Raw genomic sequence first — 20,809 nt, forward strand, 5'->3', positions numbered from 1 at the left:
TCAATGATCTAAAATTTATTTAACATTATGTGAAATAAATGTATTCTATAGTATGTAAATAAAAGTCTTGGTAACAGATTTAATTACTTTTCAATTTATACCTATTTTATAAGAGCCTATAACTATGAAGTAAGAAGATTTGGGTAATTTTCGTAGTGAAAAGTGTTTTTTTTTTTTTTTTTTTTTTTTTTTTTTTTTTTTTTTTTTTTTGTGGTATTATAAGAAAATCTTTAAATGCTTTCACTTTTCCAAAAACACTAAATTATTTTACATTTGTGTACTTTTTGAAAACATTAGTAGATTCAGTCCAGTTTTTAAAATTTCAAATTTTATTTATTTTGTTCGAAATCAATACGTTCTAGTAAATAAGAGTGTAACATCTTTTGAAAATTGCTACTAAAATTCGATAAGACAAGTTTTCCAACCAAAAATTGTTTCAGCACGATTAAATGTACATGAGAAATATGTAAACAAAATATTTTCAAAAATTTCAAAAAAGTATGGTAATATAAGAAGAAATACATTGAGGTCCACGAGACCCCCAAAGTTATATTTGTGTATATTCTAATAAGTGTTATATTTAAAGGTTAATTAGGACACAAATCACCTTGATGATCACATTGCTTAGCAATACTGTAATGCAAATCAATTCATTCATTAGAATGATTTGCGACATAATAAGTCCCATTACACATACAAACTGTTACACGGAATTTGCTGATCAAATGAGAGTACAAGAGTGTTCTTTTCCAGAAATGCCAATAAACCAGCGGTTTCAAAAGTTAAATTACCAGCTGTTGTGTAACTTCACTGATATTGCATTTCACTGACGAACACTACTCTTATTGATAAATGAACATTAATTGCAAGTAGGTTTTGAATACTCACCAACACTGCCAAGCAGCAGTTAACATCACAACCAGGAATAAATGCCAATATAATTGAATGGGCATTACTTCATTAGAACAGAGCAATCAGCTTCCAATTCTAGGATTAACTGTACCGGGTGGAATTGTTAAAATCTTGTGGAAGTGTAATAATGTTGATCTGAACACTTCTATCATACATTATTATTTCACATTAACTGGAAAGATTATCAGTTGGAAACGAATTCACCCACAACAGATTGTCCCATGCCACTACTAAACTTTTATAGTGATTCTTCACAAGAGATCTCAAGAAGCCGGAATCAAGAAACAAGAAAAGAACAGACATCGGTATATTAGATTAGATTAGAGTAATACTAGTTCCATGGATCATGAATACGATATTTCGTAATGATGTGGAACGAGACAAATTTTCCAATACATGACATAATTAAGTTGATTTAACAACATACTTAAGTTAATATAACAACTTTTTTATTTTTATTTATTTTTTTTATAATTTTTGGTTTTTTTTCTTAATTTATATCTAAAAATTCCTCTATGGAGTAGAAGGAGTTGTCATTCAGAAATTCTTTTAATTTCTTCTTAAATACTTGTTGGTTATCTGTCAGACTTTTGATACTATTTGGTAAGTGACCAAAGACTGTAGTGGCAGTATAATTCACCCCTTTCTGTGCCAAAGTTAGATTTAATCTTGAATAGTGAAGATCATCCTTTCTCCTAGTATTGTAGTTATGCACACTGCTATTACTTTTGAATTGGGTTTGGCTGTTAATAACAAATTTCATAAGAGAGTATATATACTGAGAAGCTACTGTGAATATCCCTAGATCCTTAAATAAATGTCTGCAGGATGATCTTGGGTGGACTCCAGCTATTATTCTGATTACATGCTTTTGTGCAATAAATACTTTACCCCTCAGTGATGAATTACCCCAAAATATGCCGCCATATGAAAGGAATGAGTGAAAATAGGCGTAGTAAGCTAATTTAGTAAAATTTTTATCACCAAAATTTGCAATGACCCTTATTGCATAAGTGGCTGAACTCAAACGTTTCAGCAGGTCATCAATGTGTTTCTTCCAAATTAATCTCTCATCAGTGGACACACCTTAAGGTCTATATTTATTAATGGTGTCATACCATTCACTGTACGGAACTGTATGTACTGTGTCTTATCAAAATTCAGTGAGAGTCCGTTTACAAGGAACCACTTAGTAATTTTCTGAAAGGCAGTATTGACAATTTCATCAGTTAATTCTTGTTTGTCAGGTGTGATTACTATACTTGTATCATCAGCAAAGAGAACTAACTTTGCCTCTTCATGAATATAGAATGGCAAGTCATTAACATATATTAAGAACAACAAAGGACCCAAGACTGACCCTTGTGGAACCCCATTCGTGATAGTTCCCCAGTTTGAGGAATGTGCTGATCTTTGCATATTATGAGAACTGCTTATTTCAACTTTCTGCACTCTCCCAGTTAGGTACGAATTAAACCATTTGTGCACTGTCCCACTCATGCCACAATACTTGAGCTTGTCTAGCAGAATTTCATGATTTACACAATCAAAAGCCTTTGAGAGATCACAAAAAATCCCAATGGGTGGTGTTCGGTTATTCAGATCATTCAAAATTTGATTGGTGAAAGCATATATGTGCATTTTCTGTTGAAAAACCTTTCTGGAAACCAAACTGACATTTTGTTAGTACTTCATTTTTACAGATATGTGAAGCTATTCTTGAATACATTACTTTCTCAAAGAGTTTGGATAAAGCTGTTAGAAGGGAGATTGGACGGTAATTGTTGACATCAGATCTATCCCCCTTTTTATGCAAAGGTATAACAATAGCATATTTCAGTCTATCAGGGAAAATGCCCTGTTCCAGAGAGCTATTACACAGGTGGCTGAGAATCTTACTTATCTGTTGAGAACAAGCTTTTAGTATTTTGCTGGAAATGCCATCAATTCCATGTGAGTTTTTGCTTTTAAGCAAGTTTATTATTTTCCTAATTTCAGAGGGAGAAGTGGGTGAGATTTCAATTGTATCAAATTGCATAGGTATGGCCTCTTCCATTAACAGCCTAGCATCTTCTAATGAACACCTGGATCCTACTATATCCACAACATTTAGAAAATGATTATTAAAAATATTTTCAACTTCTGACTTTTTGTTCGTAAAGTTTTCATTCAATTTGATGGTAATACTGTCTTCCTGTGCTCTTGGTTGACCTGTTTCTCTTTTAATAATATTCCAAATTGTTTTAATTTTATTATCAGAGTTGCTGATTTCAGACATGATACACATACTTCTGGATGTTTTAATTAGTTTTCTTAATATAACACAGTAGTTTTTATAATGTTTGATAGTTTCTGGGTCACTACTCTTTCTTGCTGTCAGATACATTTCCCTTTTCCTGTTACAAGATATTTTTATACCCTTAGTAAGCCATGGTTTGTTACAAGGTTTCTTACAAGTATATTTAACTATTTTCTTGGGGAAGCAGTTTTCAAATGCATTAACAAAAATGTCATGAAATAAATTATATTTTAAATTGCCATCAGGTTCACAGTACACCTCATCCCAGTCTAACTGCTGTAGGCTTTCCCTGAAATTTGCAATTTTTAAATCGTTGACTGAACGTACTACTTTGGAGGACTGTTTAGTATTGCTGAATGGAGCTATGTCATATATTGTAACTAGCTGTGCACCATGATCAGAAAGACCATTCTCAACAGGCTGAGCATTTATCTGGTTAAACTTATCTTGGTCTATAAAGAAGTTATCTATCAGTGAGCTGCTATCCTTTACCACCCGAGTAGGAAAATCAATAACGGGTGTCAAATTGAAAGAACCGAGTAATACTTCAAGGTCATTTTTCCTATTACCCTCTTTCAGAGAATCTACATTGAAGTCCCCACAAATAATAATTTGCTTCCCCCTGTCTGACAGATAGCACAACAAGGAGTCCAAATTTTTCAGAAATAGATGAAAATTTCCTGATGGGGACCTATATACAGTTACAATTATAAATGTGCCTTTATTTAATTTAAGCTCACAGGCACATGCTTCTATATGTTTCTCTACAAAAAACTTTTTTGTTTCTATACTTTTTGCACAATGACAACTTTTGACATATATGGCAACTCCTCCTTTCTCCATATTTTCTCTCATTAAATGTGCAGAGAGCTTATATCCACTTACATTTACCTTATCCATATCAGTAACAATGTGATGCTCAGACAGGCATAGTATATCTACACTCCTGGAAATTGAAATAAGAACACCGTGAATTCATTGTCCCAGGAAGGGGAAACTTTATTGACACATTCCTGGGGTCAGATACATCACATGATCACACTGACAGAACCACAGGCACATAGACACAGGCAACAGAGCATGCACAATGTCAGCACTAGTACAGTGTATATCCACCTTTCGCAGCAATGCAGGCTGCTATTCTCCCATGGAGACGATCATAGAGATGCTGGATGTAGTCCTGTGGAACGGCTTGCCATGCCATTTCCACCTGGCGCCTCAGATGGACCAGCATTCGTGCTGGACGTGCAGACCGCGTGAGACGACGCTTCATCCAGTCCCAAACATGCTCAATGGGGGACAGATCCGGAGATCTTGCTGGCCAGGGTAGTTGACTTACACCTTCTAGAGCACGTTGGGTGGCACGGGATACATGCGGACGTGCATTGTCCTGTTGGAACAGCAAGTTCCCTTGCCGGTCTAGGAATGGTAGAACGATGGGTTCGATGACGGTTTGGATGTACCGTGCACTATTCAGTGTCCCCTCGACGATCACCAGTGGTGTACGGCCAGTGTAGGAGATCGCTCCCCACACCATGATGCCGGGTGTTGGCCCTGTGTGCCTCGGTCGTATGCAGTCCTGATTGTGGCGCTCACCTGCACGGCGCCAAACACGCATACGACCATCATTGGCACCAAGGCAGAAGCGACTCTCATCGCTGAAGACGACACGTCTCCATTCGTCCCTCCATTCACGCCTGTCGCGACACCACTGGAGGCGGGCTGCACGATGTTGGGGCGTGAGCGGAAGACGGCCTAACGGTGTGCGGGACCGTAGCCCAGCTTCATGGAGACGGTTGCGAATGGTCCTCGCCGATACCCCAGGAGCAACAGTGTCCCTAATTTGCTGGGAAGTGGCGGTGCGGTCCCCTACGGCACTGCGTAGGATCCTACAGTCTTGGCGTGCATCCGTGCGTCGCTGCGGTCCGGTCCCAGGTCGACGGGCACGTGCACCTTCCGCCGACCACTGGCGACAACATCGATGTACTATGGAGACCTCACGCCCTACGTGTTGAGCAATTCGGCTGTACATCCACCCGGCCTCCCGCATGCCCACTATACGCCCTCGCTCAAAGTCCGTCAACTGCACATACGGTTCACGTCCACGCTGTCGCGGCATGCTACCAGTGTTAAAGACTGCGATGGAGGTCCGTATGCCACGGCAAACTGGCTGACACTGACGGCGGCGGTGCACAAATGCTGCGCAGCTAGCGCCATTCGACGGCCAACACCGCGGTTCCTGGTGTGTCCGCTGTGCCGTGCGTGTGATCATTGCTTGTACAGCCCTCTCGCAGTGTCCGGAGCAAGTATGGTGGGTCTGACACACCGGTGTCAATGTGTTCTTTTTTCCATTTCCAGGAGTGTATTTCATCCTCAGCTTCTAAATCTTCTAAACAAACCAGAAGCTCATCTATTTTATTCTTTAAACTCCCAATATTTTGATGAAATATACTTACATTATTTTTAATTATACTTTTATGAGAACCTTTACTTATTCTAACATTTGCAGTACTCTCCTGTCTGAGTTTCTCATTGTGCTTAGGCCTAGTTCCTATAGCAGTGGTCACATGGTGTTCAGAGAGGCGGATTATGTTAACTGGGTTGGGTGACTTTAATTCATCAATGCAATTACCCAGGACTGAGATATAACTTGGTGGAGATAAAATTTCTGGTGATTGGTGAAAATTTATAATTGACAGCTGTGATTGGTGATCCAATGTGCTAGAATTGTGCTGTTTAATTTCTTTCCTAAACTGAAGATTTGATTCAATCCTGACCTCTCGTAGAACTTGACATATTTCTGTCTTACCTATCCTAAAAAAGGGGCTGCTCCAACACCTGTAACCCCTGGTATTTTACCATTCATGGCAGTGCCTCCCCCCTTTAAATTTCCTGCTATTACCCCAGCCAGTTTCCCCTTCCCTTTCCTGTTGAGATGTAGGCCGTGCCTGGTATAGTCCCACCTACTGAGAGAATCAACAGGAACCACACCAATATGAGCCCCCGCATCCAATCCAAGCAGGCGTTCCAACTCCAAATTAACTCTCCCAACAGAAGAGTTCAAATGAGGACAGTCATGGCGTCTCAGGACAGATACAAATTCAACATTGGTGTGTCTTGATGCCGACGCAATCTTTACCAGGTCACACTCTATACTGTACCCAGGATCTCTGTCGATGCTGTTCCCTGGCCCTCCCACAATAACCACGGTGTCTTCCCTGGTAAATCCTTTACACAGTGAACCTAAATCCTCCGTCACCTGATCCAGACTAGCAGTTGGTTTGAAAAAATTTGTGACCTGCTATTCTGGTCCTAATTCCTCCTGCAGAAGTTGGCCTACACCTCTGGCATGAGAACTGCCTAACAACAAAACTTTCTTCCTTTTCGATGACTTTCCTACATTCTTTTTCAATTTCCTATTGAAAGTTTGTTGTGTCCTGTCTACACCTACCTCTGCTTGAGGCTCATCAGTTTCTAACTGAAGCAACAGGTCAAACTTATTTTTGACATTACCCACAAAACTGTCAGACTTAGTTCTAGGCCTGTTCCTTCTGTTACCTGTTGCCACTTCCCACCTCTCTTTGCCCTTCTCCCTCCTTAACCTGTCCAGATCTTCCCTAGCCTGATCTAGCTCAACCTGAAGGGCAGCAATTTTCCCCTCCTGTTCCACTATCTTCCTATCTCTGCTGCAAATCCTACAAAACCACTGATGAGCCTGATCCACTTTCCCGACACCCACGCCACTGCAGTCCCACCAGTGAAAAAAACTACTGCATCCATCACACCAAACCCCGGAACTAACAATTCTACGGCAAGTCAGGCACTTCTCACTCATGGCAAAAATAATACTTTAGCTAGAATAAATCAATTAAATTACCGAAAATCAAAAAAGACGTTACAAGAATTAAGCCTATTCACAAATGTATATAAACTAGTTTCTGATTTAAAACTCCGCTGTTTTTCTGAGATCTGTATTAAAACAATTAAGGTATACGCTATTTATTATATATTTCACTCGATGGAATGAAAAAAAGGACAATTAAACGAGATACTTTAAGTTTGATTCTCCCAAAACGTTACGAGAATTAGGCCTATAAACAAATGTATATAAGCAAGTTTCTGATATAAAGTTACGCTGTTTTTCTGAAATCTGTATTAAAACAATGAAGTTATATGCTATTTACGGTAGTTTACTTATTTGCTACCGAGAAACTAGTTAAATTACCGTGAAACAAGAAACAAACACGTTTACAAAATTTAAGCCTAAGCGCGACTTCGCGAAGTTACGATCTTTTCGTGTTTTCTGAAATAATACGCAAAGAAAAGTCAAACCTTTAACGGCAAGACTAAACGATACACTAATGCACGTATTTAATTTGTTGTCGGCGTTAAACTAAATTAAATTCCTGTCTAAATCACTTAACTTTCTGGAAATAGTTTCTAGCGTTACTTACTCAGCGGCCATCTTGCCATCAACTTTTGCAACATCTTTATGGAGACTTGGAAACGCTATCTGAGGAAAGTGATGTAGAGATCCTGGATAGTTTTAGTGTAAAAAGATTTGTTATTAAAACCTTGCAGTTCTATCTGTTACATCACCATATGCACAGGGGCACTTTCAACTGAAACAACAAACAGTCTCTCAGAAACAGCACCGAAACAGATGTAAGATTGATGCTGTCCTCAAAATCGTTATGAAACTATCCTTGTAATTGTTTCAAGGCCACAATGAATTCTTCAAACCTTGTGATTTCTTCAACAACAGTGATTTTAGGGGAAGTGGACTGTCTTTGTCAGACTGTGTCCCTTCTACAACACGATTCTCTTTTTAAATGCATCCCCATCAAAATCAGAAAGAAGTTAACTTTGCAATGTCTTACTGTGGGGGCAGTGTGCAGTCAAGTCCACTTAAAATGCAGTCTGAAGTCCATTCTTGATTTTCTAATTTTCATTGCTGCACTCCTTTTCCCTTCATAAATTCAACAATAGAGAGATTTAAGTTCAAAATAGTTTCAGGCATGCCCCTTGACTTAGCCAACATACTTTGCCATAATATATGAATTCTGTATACCCTTCATTCATTCGCAATGAAAACGGTTGCAACTGACAGTAGGAATAATTGACTATTGTCAATTAACTCTTTAAATTCTTTTGCATGGTATTCTAATGTCATTTCATAGCAAATATTCAGTACCTCTCATCACACGAATTGAGAATTCTCAACCCTCTCTTCTGTCATTCCCATTCATTTTAAAGGATTGCCATGATAGATTGCTAGACTGCCTCTTTTTCTGCAAGCAGACATTCGACCTGTGAATGTCCTTCATACCACAAATACATAGCGAAGGTTACAAAGCACTGACTGCATGGTTCTGCCAAACACGGAGAGCTGTGCCAACCAGAAAGTGTCGCACCGCAATGCTAAATGAAATGTCGCATTGTTACAGGTATTTCCAAGAAGGACCGAACAAAGCCAAATGACATGCTGGGCCTTGCCCCATCTGCAGCCTGCACGTGTTGCTCGCGTAAAGTTTTACACCCCATGGCTGGCCCTGTTGTAGAGCCTTAAATTTGACGTTTGTACATTGAGTGGTATTGTATTGTAGTAGTTAGCTTATGAGTGTCATGTGCAGAAGGTTGTGGGTTTTAATCTGATCAGGTGCTTCACAATTTTTTTATTTTTAAATAGTTATTGAAGTTACTTTTGTCATTAGTTTTACTCAGTTAATTGGCTTAAGTGTTCTAGGAACCCTTTGCCATGCCATTTTAATCTATTGACTTTTACATTTACTCTTATTTTTTCTCCCTGTCTTGTTTACTCTTTTTGCATTTTATTTCAATTATTTTTTGTATTTATTTTGATTTAATTTCTTCCGTTTGATCCTCTTTTATTTTCGGCATTGTTGTTATGTCCATTTCTATTTCTGATTTTGTGTATTTTCTTATAATCCCTTATTTCATTTAAATCTACATCTGCATTAATTTTGACTGTGGTGCAACAGCAATGTGTTTTAAATGTTTGTACGTCAATTACCATCCAAAAAAATGTACATCTTGTACCTAATGAAAAATACATTTGACAGCCAATGTAAATATATTATTTTGTCTTTTGTTTTTCAATCATTATATCAGCATTTTCAAACATTTAAATATTGTGATAATAAATAAAAATAATTAAAATCACACAACAAAGATTACAAATGAAAACAGAATGAGAGGAAGAGAAAATAGAGCAAACCAAAAAGTTAAAATTAAATTAATGAATTGTATAAAAATAAGAATTAGAATAATTTTGATAACTATTTAAAAATAAAAAAGTTTGAAGCACCTTATGAGATTTGAAGCCTCAAACTTCTGCACATCATCCTTGTATGCTAACCACCATGCTACAACACTACTAAGTGAATAGCTGTCAATTGTAAGGCACTAGAACATCAAACAAAATTACAAAATATTTTTTTCATTGAATTCTTGCAAACAACAGCCCACCAAGGGGAATGCCTGCAGGCTGTGATACTTGGGACCCTAACATACACGCAATTTCACTGTCCACATAAAAGAGTCTTTAAATAGTAAAATGTCACCAGTAGGAATATTCTGTGACTTACCCAAAGTATTTGTGTGTGTGAACCATAACACTATGTTAGAGAAATTACAATTCTATGGTATAAATGGAACAGCATATGAGTGGTTTAAGTCAGATCTACAGAACAGGAAGCAAAAGGTCTATATATGCTTCAAGTGATTCAAAGGAGTTTGCCACTTCATCTAACTGGGGTGAAATTACATTAGGTGTTCTACAAGGTTTGATCATGGGTCCCCTCGTGTTCTTTATATATGTGAATGACCTCCCTTCTTATGTGAAACAAGATGCTGAACTGACATTGTTTGCTGATGATACAAGCATAATTATTAATCCAGTAAAAGAAAGTCTGATAGAAAATGATACAAATAAGGTCTTTGGAAAAGTTATTAATTGGTTTTCTGCGAATGGGCTTGCTCTGAACTTGCTTCTGGGGCAACTCAACACTTAGGCAAAAGGTATTCACTGCTCAAAAGAAAACAGTTAGAATAATGTGTGGGGTTCATAGTCGCACACCTTGTAGGCATCTGTTTAAAAGGTTAGGAATTCTTACAACTGCTTCACAGTACTCAGTAATGAAATTTTTTCTCAACAACATGGACCAGTTTAAAATCAACAGCGACATTCATGATTACAATACCAGAATAAAGAAAGACCTACACTATCCTTTACTTAACCTATCTTTGGCACAGAAAGGGGTAAAATGTGCTGCTGTAAAACGTTTTGATAAATTACCAGATGAATAAAATGTCTGACAGGCAGCAGTAATAGTTTCAAGAACAAATTGAAATCATACCTCCTTGACAACTCCTTCTATTTCATAAATGAATTCTTGAATATGAGTAAATAATTCTGGATATATAATATGTGCATTTTGTGCCATTTGAGGTAATGGGATAGATAATAGAAATATTTAGGTATAACACTATAATGTGTGGGGGAAAAAAAACTTGTTTCCTGTGCACATTTCATGTGCATTTGACACGTTCCGCATCATAACAGTTTTTGCGTGCTATTGATCAATGGAACATGTAACTAAAAAACTAACAAGAATGGAAATTACATGGGGTCTAGCAATATCCTCACCATGCCATCTTAGGTCTAACCAAGCGACCATTGAAAAGTCAGAATTGGAATGCCAAACGAAAAGCCCTATGTTTCGCCCACATACAGGTTTATATTCATTTTCTTACTCAGGTCGTTTTTGGAATATTGAAGCCACTAGAGGTAGCGGTCATGTGTACATGAGGTGTGCCTGTGTGTGTGAATGTGTGTGTGTGTGTGTTTTCCTTTCTTTTCTGAAGAAAGCTTTGGCCAGAAGCTTAGGGTGTAACAGTCTTTTCATTGTGCCTATCTGCAACACAATGTGTCATCTTTATGGTGAGTAACAATCTGTCCTTTACAAAATTGTTGATATTCCAAACTCAACTTTCCATTGTTTGGTACTAAAATCGACTTGACAAAGAGACAGATTAACATTAACACAGTTCCAGCCGCTGCCAGACTATAAAGAGCTTTTAGCAATTATAATTTTACATATTATTGTTAGAATGTATGCATAATTACACTTACAATGAAAGGAAATGATCCTATGGCATTTGTTAATGGGGATCCACCCTGGGGTGGTTCGGCTGCGTAGGGCAAGTCTTTTAATTTGACACCACTTTGGCGACTTACACACTGATGACGATGAAATGATGATCAGGACAGCAAGTGTATAAAATCTCCAACCCAGCCAGGAATCGAGCACAGATCCCATGCCTGGCAGTCAGCTGTGCTGACCCCTCAACTGTGGCGGTGGACAAACTTACAAGTTATGAATGTTCAAAATCCAAGTGGCGATTTTAGTTTGACCAATGCAGTAACATGTTTTACGTAAATAGAATTTTGATAGGAATACTATCTCATTGTGAAAATTAATAACAAGTGTTTTTCAAATATTCAATCCAGAATAATTCTAATTTACATTTTAGTTACATAATGATTTTTGATACTAATACACACAGTGGATCATGGACAAATACTGAACACGTTATTACAGATAGATACTTCATGAATACAATTTATAAGTTTCTAAGCTGGTTACATAGTATCATGTTGTCTTCTAGAATGTTCTACTAACTAGTTTTACACAAAATAATAACAAGTTGACATCCAACAGTACATATTTTAAGTAAATTCAAAAGTTTCAAACTGACAAGACTTGGAAATTATGAATGACAAAAGTTAACAGAGGTTACTAAACACTTCCTTACTCACAATCTATGTATCAGTTTCTACAGTACAAATAAAAGTCGGATGTTGTATTATAATACATTCATCATAAGAATAAACCTCATGTAAACATTGCACTATGTATTCTTCCGCGTTTGCTGGAATCTCATTGGATTTCCGTTTCATGTGGGACGGCAGCCAAGCTGTCTCGACTTACTGTCGAGTACAATAATAGGAGTACTTTTTGTGCTGTGCGTTACGCGCACATCGACTTAGGGATAATATCAGACAACAAATTTACCGGCGCATTTAACTTGGATAGCACTGGCAGGTCAACTGGTACAGTTAGTCTGCAGTGAATGGCCAGCTGCAGTTCACACGTAAAAAGAGACAAGCAGAGGATCAATACAGCCTCAAATGTCATTTCATTTTAAGCAGATTGAAATAATACATTGCAAATCTCCCACAATATGCCCCTTAGATGACTAGATGAAAACCTCAACATGTTATCGTTTTTAGCTAATGTACTATTGTAATTAAAAACAAGAATGATGAAAATTCCTGACTTAACTGCAGAGTAATTTTTCTGCATAAACTGTGTATAATGTAAGAGAGTATTGAAGTATTTCACCATATAGTTAAATATTGAAGCCACTGAAGGTATTACTTACGTACAGTCAGTCATCTGGTAATCTCTTAGCTCCTTCCTTATCCGAATCCAAGAAATAAATTTCAGTTCTGGAAGTGTCACCTGCTACGTTGATAACGAGCCTATCATCAACAGAATCCTCAAAGCAAACCAAACGCATCATTTTCTCTTCTTCTTTTATGGCAAGCCATGCTAAATCCCACCAGCATTCTGCAGAGCCGTTTGGGAAAGCTGCGTGCATTAGTTCCAGTATGTCTGGCAGCTTAACAGTCTTGTTACTTCTCAGGCCAAATCCTGCAACTTGGCTTCTGATAAGTACTGTTGGGTTCATATTGTAATGGTACAGTAGCAAATGTAAAAATGCAGCATTTGTATGATGTGCTTGATGCTGTGAAAATGGTTGTTTTTCATGTTTCTACAATACTTATCTACCTCTGTGGTATAAAATGATGGACATGGTCCAAATAAAGAGGGTTTGGTTTTTCATTTTTGCCTTGAAACATTAAATTGTTAAGTTTTCTTAATTTAAATAACTATTTTGAGCAGTCTTTCATAAAACATCGATAATTAAGATTTTTGAAATGGAAACAAATTTTGCACTCAATATATAATTAGAAACAAGAAGACATACATTATTCATAAGAAATGATGATGAGTTTTATAATTATGAGATGTTGGTACTTCAAATTGAACAAGAAAAAAAAAATATTGGCGAGTTTGAACCAATGCATGAATAATCACAATCAGTTCTCATCCTGTTATGCTACCAACTGCACTACATGTTCAATGTGAGTTTATTTATCTATAGAACACTAGGAAAACTTCAGAGCCAATTATCTCTATAAATTTATGAAAAACATTAAGAACAGCCTATTTCTCGGCACTGTTTAATCGTGTTTCACTTTGGAACAGAAAGCAGCCTGAGCCATTTTTATACTGCGCATTGACAGCGCGACAATCAGAGCACAACGCTGAAGAGGCTATGACTGTACACAATTTTTGAAATAAAAACTACCTAGCTAAAGTGTGATTAAGAAAAACATTGATGGCTGTTAATACATTTTAATATCTTAAAGTTTAATTTAACGTAACTTAGCAATAAGATATCTAATACATAAGTAGGACCTACTTCCAAGACCGTAACAACATCAGTGCACGTGTGCTATGGCTACTGACCAATCATCAGGTTTATTCTTATGATGAACAGATTATAATCCATACCTTTATATTGTCATGTGCTTATAATGTTTAATTGCTTATTGTTGTATGCTTAACTGTGTAGTGCATTATCTTGTAATTGCTGCTACATAATTATTTATCATTATTATCATTAGTTAATTATGCAGTGCCTGTATCTTGTATCTAGTGACATTTGCCTAAGTTTTTTAACTTTTGATGACACCGGTTGCATATAAAGATGCTCAAAGGTGAATAAAGCATTTCTATTTGTATGGGGCCTAGCATACTTCATATTGCAAATTTACTTTTTAAAAAGATGGTGCCTTTCAGAAATGATTATGTGCTAATAAACACAACCAGAACATTACATTTAACTTGGAAAATATCTGAGGGTGAATAATTAACCCAACTGAAACAGTACCTATGTGGGAAGTTAACCCACCTTTTGTGTCCAAGATTCCCGTTTACAGTGCTGCACTTTCAGCTTGAATACTTTAATCATAAGTCATTGTAACAGTTGCAATGATTATAGATTTAAGTTTTTTTCTCATATAACACTTCACTGCAAATACAAAACTGACAGAGTATTGTTGATTGAACTTATGTGGAAAGACAACATGATAGAACACACTATGTTAGATACCATTCAAGTTATTTTCCACCCCAATACCAATAGCTTGCATTTCAAACATGTGCAGCTGCTGGAAATGCAATATTCAAGTCTACATAAATGGACGACTGACAGCCAAAATAATCTGACTATGACATGTTACCTCCAGAGGAGTAAACTTGAAGTTACAGCACTTACTATGACTGTCAGGAAGGTAAAAGTTTACTTTTACTTTCTTGTTCATTTACAAAATATTTACAGTAACAGTTATTACCATAGAAGTATTCAGGTTATAAATGTAATACTGAGAAGATGTGAGATATTTTGCATATATTTTTTGTTGCTGATGATTCGAGATTTTCATTTTGAAACTAGTACCTTACCTCAGCAATACACAAGGTACTTCCACTCACCTATTTAATAGAAATACCTAAATATATCTTAGTGACCAATTTATAACCAGCAGCCCAATGGGCCAAAATGTTGCACATCCTATTGATTAAAACATCAAATCAGAACTGTTAGCCCTTTGACTGCCGTAGAGGAATGAAGTCGTCCTGCTCCACTGTTCCCCACAAACTGTTGATAAGTTTAAGGGCAGCCTCTGGGATTTCCTGCAGCACTAATGATGAGTGCAAGCATCCCTTGCCACAATATATTACAGTGGACAAGATTAAGTGCACTGAGTCACAGGTACTTCCATCATCTATAGATGTTAACATACATAACCATGTTTCCACAGTTTTCCAGTAACTGTTTAAAAGTTTCACCTGCATAGTTCAAGTGTGCATCTACGTTTACTGCTGTGGTCCCTCACTGCAGATTTTGACTTCACTTTGCGTATTTTCGTCAGTATTAACTTCCAGTTCTTATGTTCTATGAGAGGAATGTCACATCACTGTGATTGTACAGATAGAGAAATTCTGACATACTCACTTGGAGTTACAGTGAGTGTGTATTATCTGATGTCGGTAGCAGTGATGAATCTTCAATGGAAACTTTAAGTAGTAGTCCTTAGCCCTTTGCATCAACTATTACTACACATTGGTTTGATGCTTCTACAAGAGGTACAGTCTGCAGTTATTTGAAATCTGATAAGTCATAAAGTGATAGTAAATGCTTCAGGAAAAAAAGCACATCTCAGTAACACTTTTGATTGGAATCAGGCTGATTTCCAATCATTAAAGTATGCATTTGTTGTCTCAGCTTCAGTACACAAATGTCAGCTGGCTAATGACTCAAGCATTCTGCCATTTTAATGATGTTTCTGTCTGTTGCAGTTTATAGAAGACAAAACAAATTGATTTTATTTTTGTGCCAGGGCCAGTACTCCAGAATCTGTGCATTCCTGAATTTCAAAGTAGAAAGATACTGAATTTGAGGAACATTATTGTTTTGTTCCCATTTGTCTTTTAATGACTCAAGTTAAAAAGTTGAAAATAAGTGACTGTTGGCCCAGAGATATACATTTAAGCACTCCAGCTTGAATGAATTGTATCCCAAGAAAGTTTTATTTTATTTTTGAGAATACAACACGTTAGTGACAACTCTGTGAGTACTGGAGGCAACAGTTTGCTTAAAATTTGGAATATTGTCAATACAGTTGGTACAAAGAACCCCAAAAGTGCGCCACTTGTGACAAGATACTTTCCAGGACTGGATCAGACTCTGAATGTGGCTCTCCAGCAGGGATACGACTTCCTCAAATCCTGCCCTGAAATGAGATCCATCCTTCATGAAATCCTCCCCACTCCACCAAGAGTGTCTTTACACCGTCCACCTAACCTTCGTAACCACTTGGTTCATCCCTATGAAATCTCCAAACCACTTTCCCTACCCTCTAGCTCCTACCCTTGTAACCGCCCCCGGTGTAAAACCTGTCCCATGCACCCTCCCACCACCACCTACTCCAGTCCTGTAACCCAGAGGGTGTACACGATGAAAGGCAGAGCCACGTGTGAAAGCACCCACGTGATTTACCAACTGATCTGCCTACACTGTGAAGCTTTCTATGTGGGAATGACCAGCAACAAACTGTCCATTCACATGAATGGACACAGGCAGACAGTGTTTGTTGGTAATGAGGATCACCCTGTGGCTAAACATGCCTTGGTGCATGGCCAGCACATCTTGGCACAGTGTTACACCGTCCGGGTTATCTGGATACTTCCCACTAACACCAACCTATCAGAACTCCTGAGATGGGAACTTGCCCTTCAGTATATCCTCTCTTCTCGTTATCCGCCAGGCCTCAACCTCCGCTAATTTCAAGTTGCCGCCGCTCATATCTCACCTGTCATTCAACAACATCTTTGCCTCTGTACTTCCGCCTCAACTGACATCTCTGCCCAAACTCTTTGCCTTTACAAATGTCTGCGTGTATCTGTATATGTGCAGATGGATATGTGTGTGTGTGGGGGGGGGGGGGGGGGCGCGTGTGCGCGTGAGTGTATACCTGTCCTTTTTCCCCCCTAAGGTAAGTCTTTCCGCTCCCGGATTGGAATGACGCCTTAACCTCTCCCTTAAAACCCACATCCTTTCGTCTTTCCCTCTCCTTCCCTCTTTCCTGATGAAGCAACCCTGGGTTGCGAAAGCTTTAATTTTGTGTGTGTGTGTTTGTGTTTATTTGTGTGTCTATCAACATACCAACGCTTTCGTTTGGTAAGTTACATCATCTTTGTTTTTAGATATATATATTTCCCACGTGGAATGTTTCCCTCTATTATATTCATATATAAAGTAATCTAGATGTGATTCCCATAGTTGTCAATGTGATTAGGTTAGCAGTAGCCACGAAATTTGATGTAATTCTCATTCAAGATGTGATTTACAGAACATGATGTGTGAATGCATGAACGGAGTGAGTGAACTGATTTCCAATAGCTGCTATATGAACACAAGGTTTTTCTGTGTTTGTATGTATTGTTATTTTGCAGGTCCTTTTATTTATACCTGATTGATACAAACTATTTTAGTGCCACTACTGTTTCCTTAATCTAATAGCTGGAACTGGTATATACTTAACAAATATAGTATTAAAATGCCAAAACTATGCCACTGGTAGGACCTTTTCCACACTCGTATAGTGTTGGCTTTTTTTTTTTCCATGGGGAGCCTAAAGTAAAGTTGTTGGTAAAATTAGACATAAATCATATCATTTTAATTGTGTTTTTGTAGGAAGACAGCACAGTGACACAGCCGTTGAGACAGAACCAGAACCAGAAACTTGCACCTATCCTGAGGTCCAGTGGTTCATGTGAGAGTGCAAGTGATAATGGCAGTGAGAGCAGTAGTGACAGCCACAAAAATGAGGAGCAGTCAGGAAACCTGGTGAGAAAAGAATTTTTCTTAAGTCAAATACAGATATAAACATTTTTCCACCTAACAAATGGCAGCCAACAAAGACAATAGCGGAAATGCTGTGACACCAATGTTCACTGTCTGGCATGAGAAAGAATATGCTTCAAAGGAATAAACTCAATTGAAACCTAGACGAAATGGGACTATATGGGACAGAAAAGATCTTTGCCAGCAGTGGGCAAGAGTGTCACCAAAGAACAATAATAATAGAGTAGAGAGGTGAGAAGGTAACAGGTGAGAGAAAAATGGACAGTGAAAGAGAAGAGGGTGAGAAGAAGAAAGTGAGGAAGAAAATATGTGAAACTGTGAATTTTGACCATCTGGCTGTAAATAAATGCCACCAGAGTGAAGACTGGTGGGAGGAATGAGTAATGTGGAATTTGGGTTTTCCACATCCTTGGGGGTTACAAAGCAGGTATTCCTATTCTCTTTCAAAGAGTGTAGTCATTTTGTGATGGTACTCACCTGGTTTGAACCTCATCTTCTTCTTCTCACCAGTGCATAAGTTTGTTATCCCGTAACTGAAAACGTTTTAGGTATTGAACAATGTTACACAATAATGGACACCCCACCTCCAGTTTTTTTCATCTTGATCCCATATTTACTAACTTCAAATTTACCTGTTGGACAGTTAGCAGTTTTCTTACACTCGTATTCACATGTCTAGAGAACCAGGCTAGACTCAGTAATCGGTGACAGTTTCAGTAGCAATATCTTGTCATAAACCTCATTCCACAAATCACAGTTGATACAAACAGCAAGTTGAGTACCGTTCTATAGGAAATTGGTAAACATTGTTTATACCGGCATCAATCAAAGTGGTCACACAGGTAGGTCATTAACACATGTTGACAACAAAAGTGATGCAGGACTGTTAATTTTTTCGTGTTAGGTGGCAGACAGGCTTTTATACCTTTCACTGCTTAGCTTGATCCAGATAAGCAAAAACTTGCATCAAAATTTGAACTAAGTGCTGCATAAATGCAGATACCGCCACGGAGATGGTAGCACAATGTTAGCGGTACGCAGAATCGATACATAGATGTTAACACAGTAATGGCTAGTCACATACTCAAGATTGTCAGGTGGGGCAGGCTATTTAAAGACTTGTGTGTTCATATTTTGGAAAGTACTAATTTGTTTATGGAACTGATAGGTGTAGATTTACTAATTTAGATGAGCTGTAGATTCAGGTCATAGTTAGGTTTACATAATTAGTAGTTATTAGGTAAATGGATAGATGAAAAATCTACTCACCAAGCAGTGCCAAAAGAACACACATACACAAAAGGATTGAACTTTTGCAAGCTTTCAGAGCCAGTGGCTCCTTCCTTTGGCAGAAGAGTTGAAGAGGAAGGAAGAGGGGTGAAGGAAAAGGACTGGAGAGGTTTAGGAAAAGGGGTATAGTTCAGAAAAGTCACCCAGAATCCCAGGACAGTGGAGACTTACTGGACTTCTCCAGTTCTTTTCCTTCACTCGTCTTTCTTCCTCTTCAACTCTTCTGCCATAAGAAGGAGCCATGGCTACAAAAACTTCCAAAAGTTTAAACTTTGTGTGTGTGTGTGTGTGTGTGTGTGTGTGTGTGTGTGTCCTCCTGCTGCCACTTGGTGAGTAGATTTTTTTATCTACCAATTTACATTATATTGTCAATAATCGATTAGTCCATTAAATTTTGGGCACACAGCCAAACAGTTAAAATTTCTTCCAGTGATACTTCGGCCGCGTATCGTCCAGCCATCCCCAGAGTAAGTCGCAAGACTGATGACAGGGTGCCAAGTGCGGCCTTATATGCTCCACCATTGCAGTACTGCGCATGTGGGTCACAGATGCTGGTCGGCGGCAAAGAGTTACGCTTAAACATGTGCCGTCTGTGGCGAAGGAATCCAGACATTCAATTTGCTTATCAATATATGTTTGGCGGCGATGACACCATGATGACTTCTCTGCGGTTGAATTACCCCAAAAACCAGATTCCATGCTTTGTCCGAATTAAAACTATTATCTCTATTTATTTTACAAGAGGAGTTGGACGTATGGGAACGAACAGTACAAGAATATAGGATGAAATTTAGCATAAGTAAGAGTAAGATGATTATCACAACAAGAAAGAAGGAGAGAGGAACAACGGGAATAACAATGATTGGGGAACGATTGAGGAGAGTGGAGAGTTTCAAGTACCTAGGAAGCCTGATACAGGAAGATGGAAAAAACAACAGAGAGATAAACGAGCAGGTGAGAAAAGCAGAAGCATTTCGGAAGAGTGTCAGAAGCCTGATATAGAGCAAGGATGAATCCCAAATCAGTTAAAAGGTTATATACTATGTCCCAATCCTGACAGCTGTATCAGAAATCTGGGTTATGAAAGGAAGAGAGAAAAGCAGAGTGAGATGAAATTCTTGAGAAACAGTATTGGAGTGACAAAGATAGACAGGTTAAGAAATGAGAGGATCAGAGAACTAAAGAAGGTGGAACCATTACAGGAGGAGATAGAGAAATCAAGGCTGAGATGGTATGGACACATTAAGAGAATGGAGGAGATGAAGATACCCAGGAGGATACACAAGATGAAACTGGAAGAAAAAGAGACTAAGAAGAAGACCAAGAGACAGATGACTGAAAGGAGTAGAGGAATGTGTCCAGAAGAAAGGAGAAGACTGGACCAAGGTGAAGACAGAGAGATGGTGGCAAGACAGAATATGATGGAGAGGCCTGTGTTCCATACAGACCCGGCCAGAGGCCGGAAACTGTCCAAGATGATGATCTCTATTTATTAAATTATGAGCTAATCTAATTTCTATAGCTATAGCTCAGTGAACTACAGTGATGTGACGATTTTAACATTCACCTCTTCCTTTTGAGATTCTGTCTTCAAGGAAGCTATAGGAATTAGATCAGCTAATAACTTAGTAAATAGTTAATAAATGGTTTTAATTTGGACAGAGCATGGAATCTGGCTTTAGGGGTAATTAAACTGCAGAGAAGTCGTCATGGTGTCATCACCGC

The 20,809-nt window shown here is 38.1% G+C and overlaps 1 protein-coding gene across 1 annotated transcript in view; it reads left to right on the top strand.

Annotated features, from left to right (window-relative positions):
• Window positions 1–20,809, top strand: part of LOC126202942 (X-linked retinitis pigmentosa GTPase regulator-like) — a 414,771-nt gene that overhangs the window by 291,603 nt on the left and 102,359 nt on the right. The window contains exon 11 of the mRNA XM_049937044.1: window positions 17,624–17,776. Within this exon, the coding sequence (XP_049793001.1) occupies window positions 17,624–17,776 (153 nt within the window). The remainder of the gene's footprint in view (window positions 1–17,623; window positions 17,777–20,809) is intronic.

The sequence above is a fragment of the Schistocerca nitens genome, chromosome 9 (genome assembly GCF_023898315.1).
Source record: "Schistocerca nitens isolate TAMUIC-IGC-003100 chromosome 9, iqSchNite1.1, whole genome shotgun sequence".
Taxonomy (NCBI): domain Eukaryota; kingdom Metazoa; phylum Arthropoda; class Insecta; order Orthoptera; family Acrididae; genus Schistocerca; species Schistocerca nitens.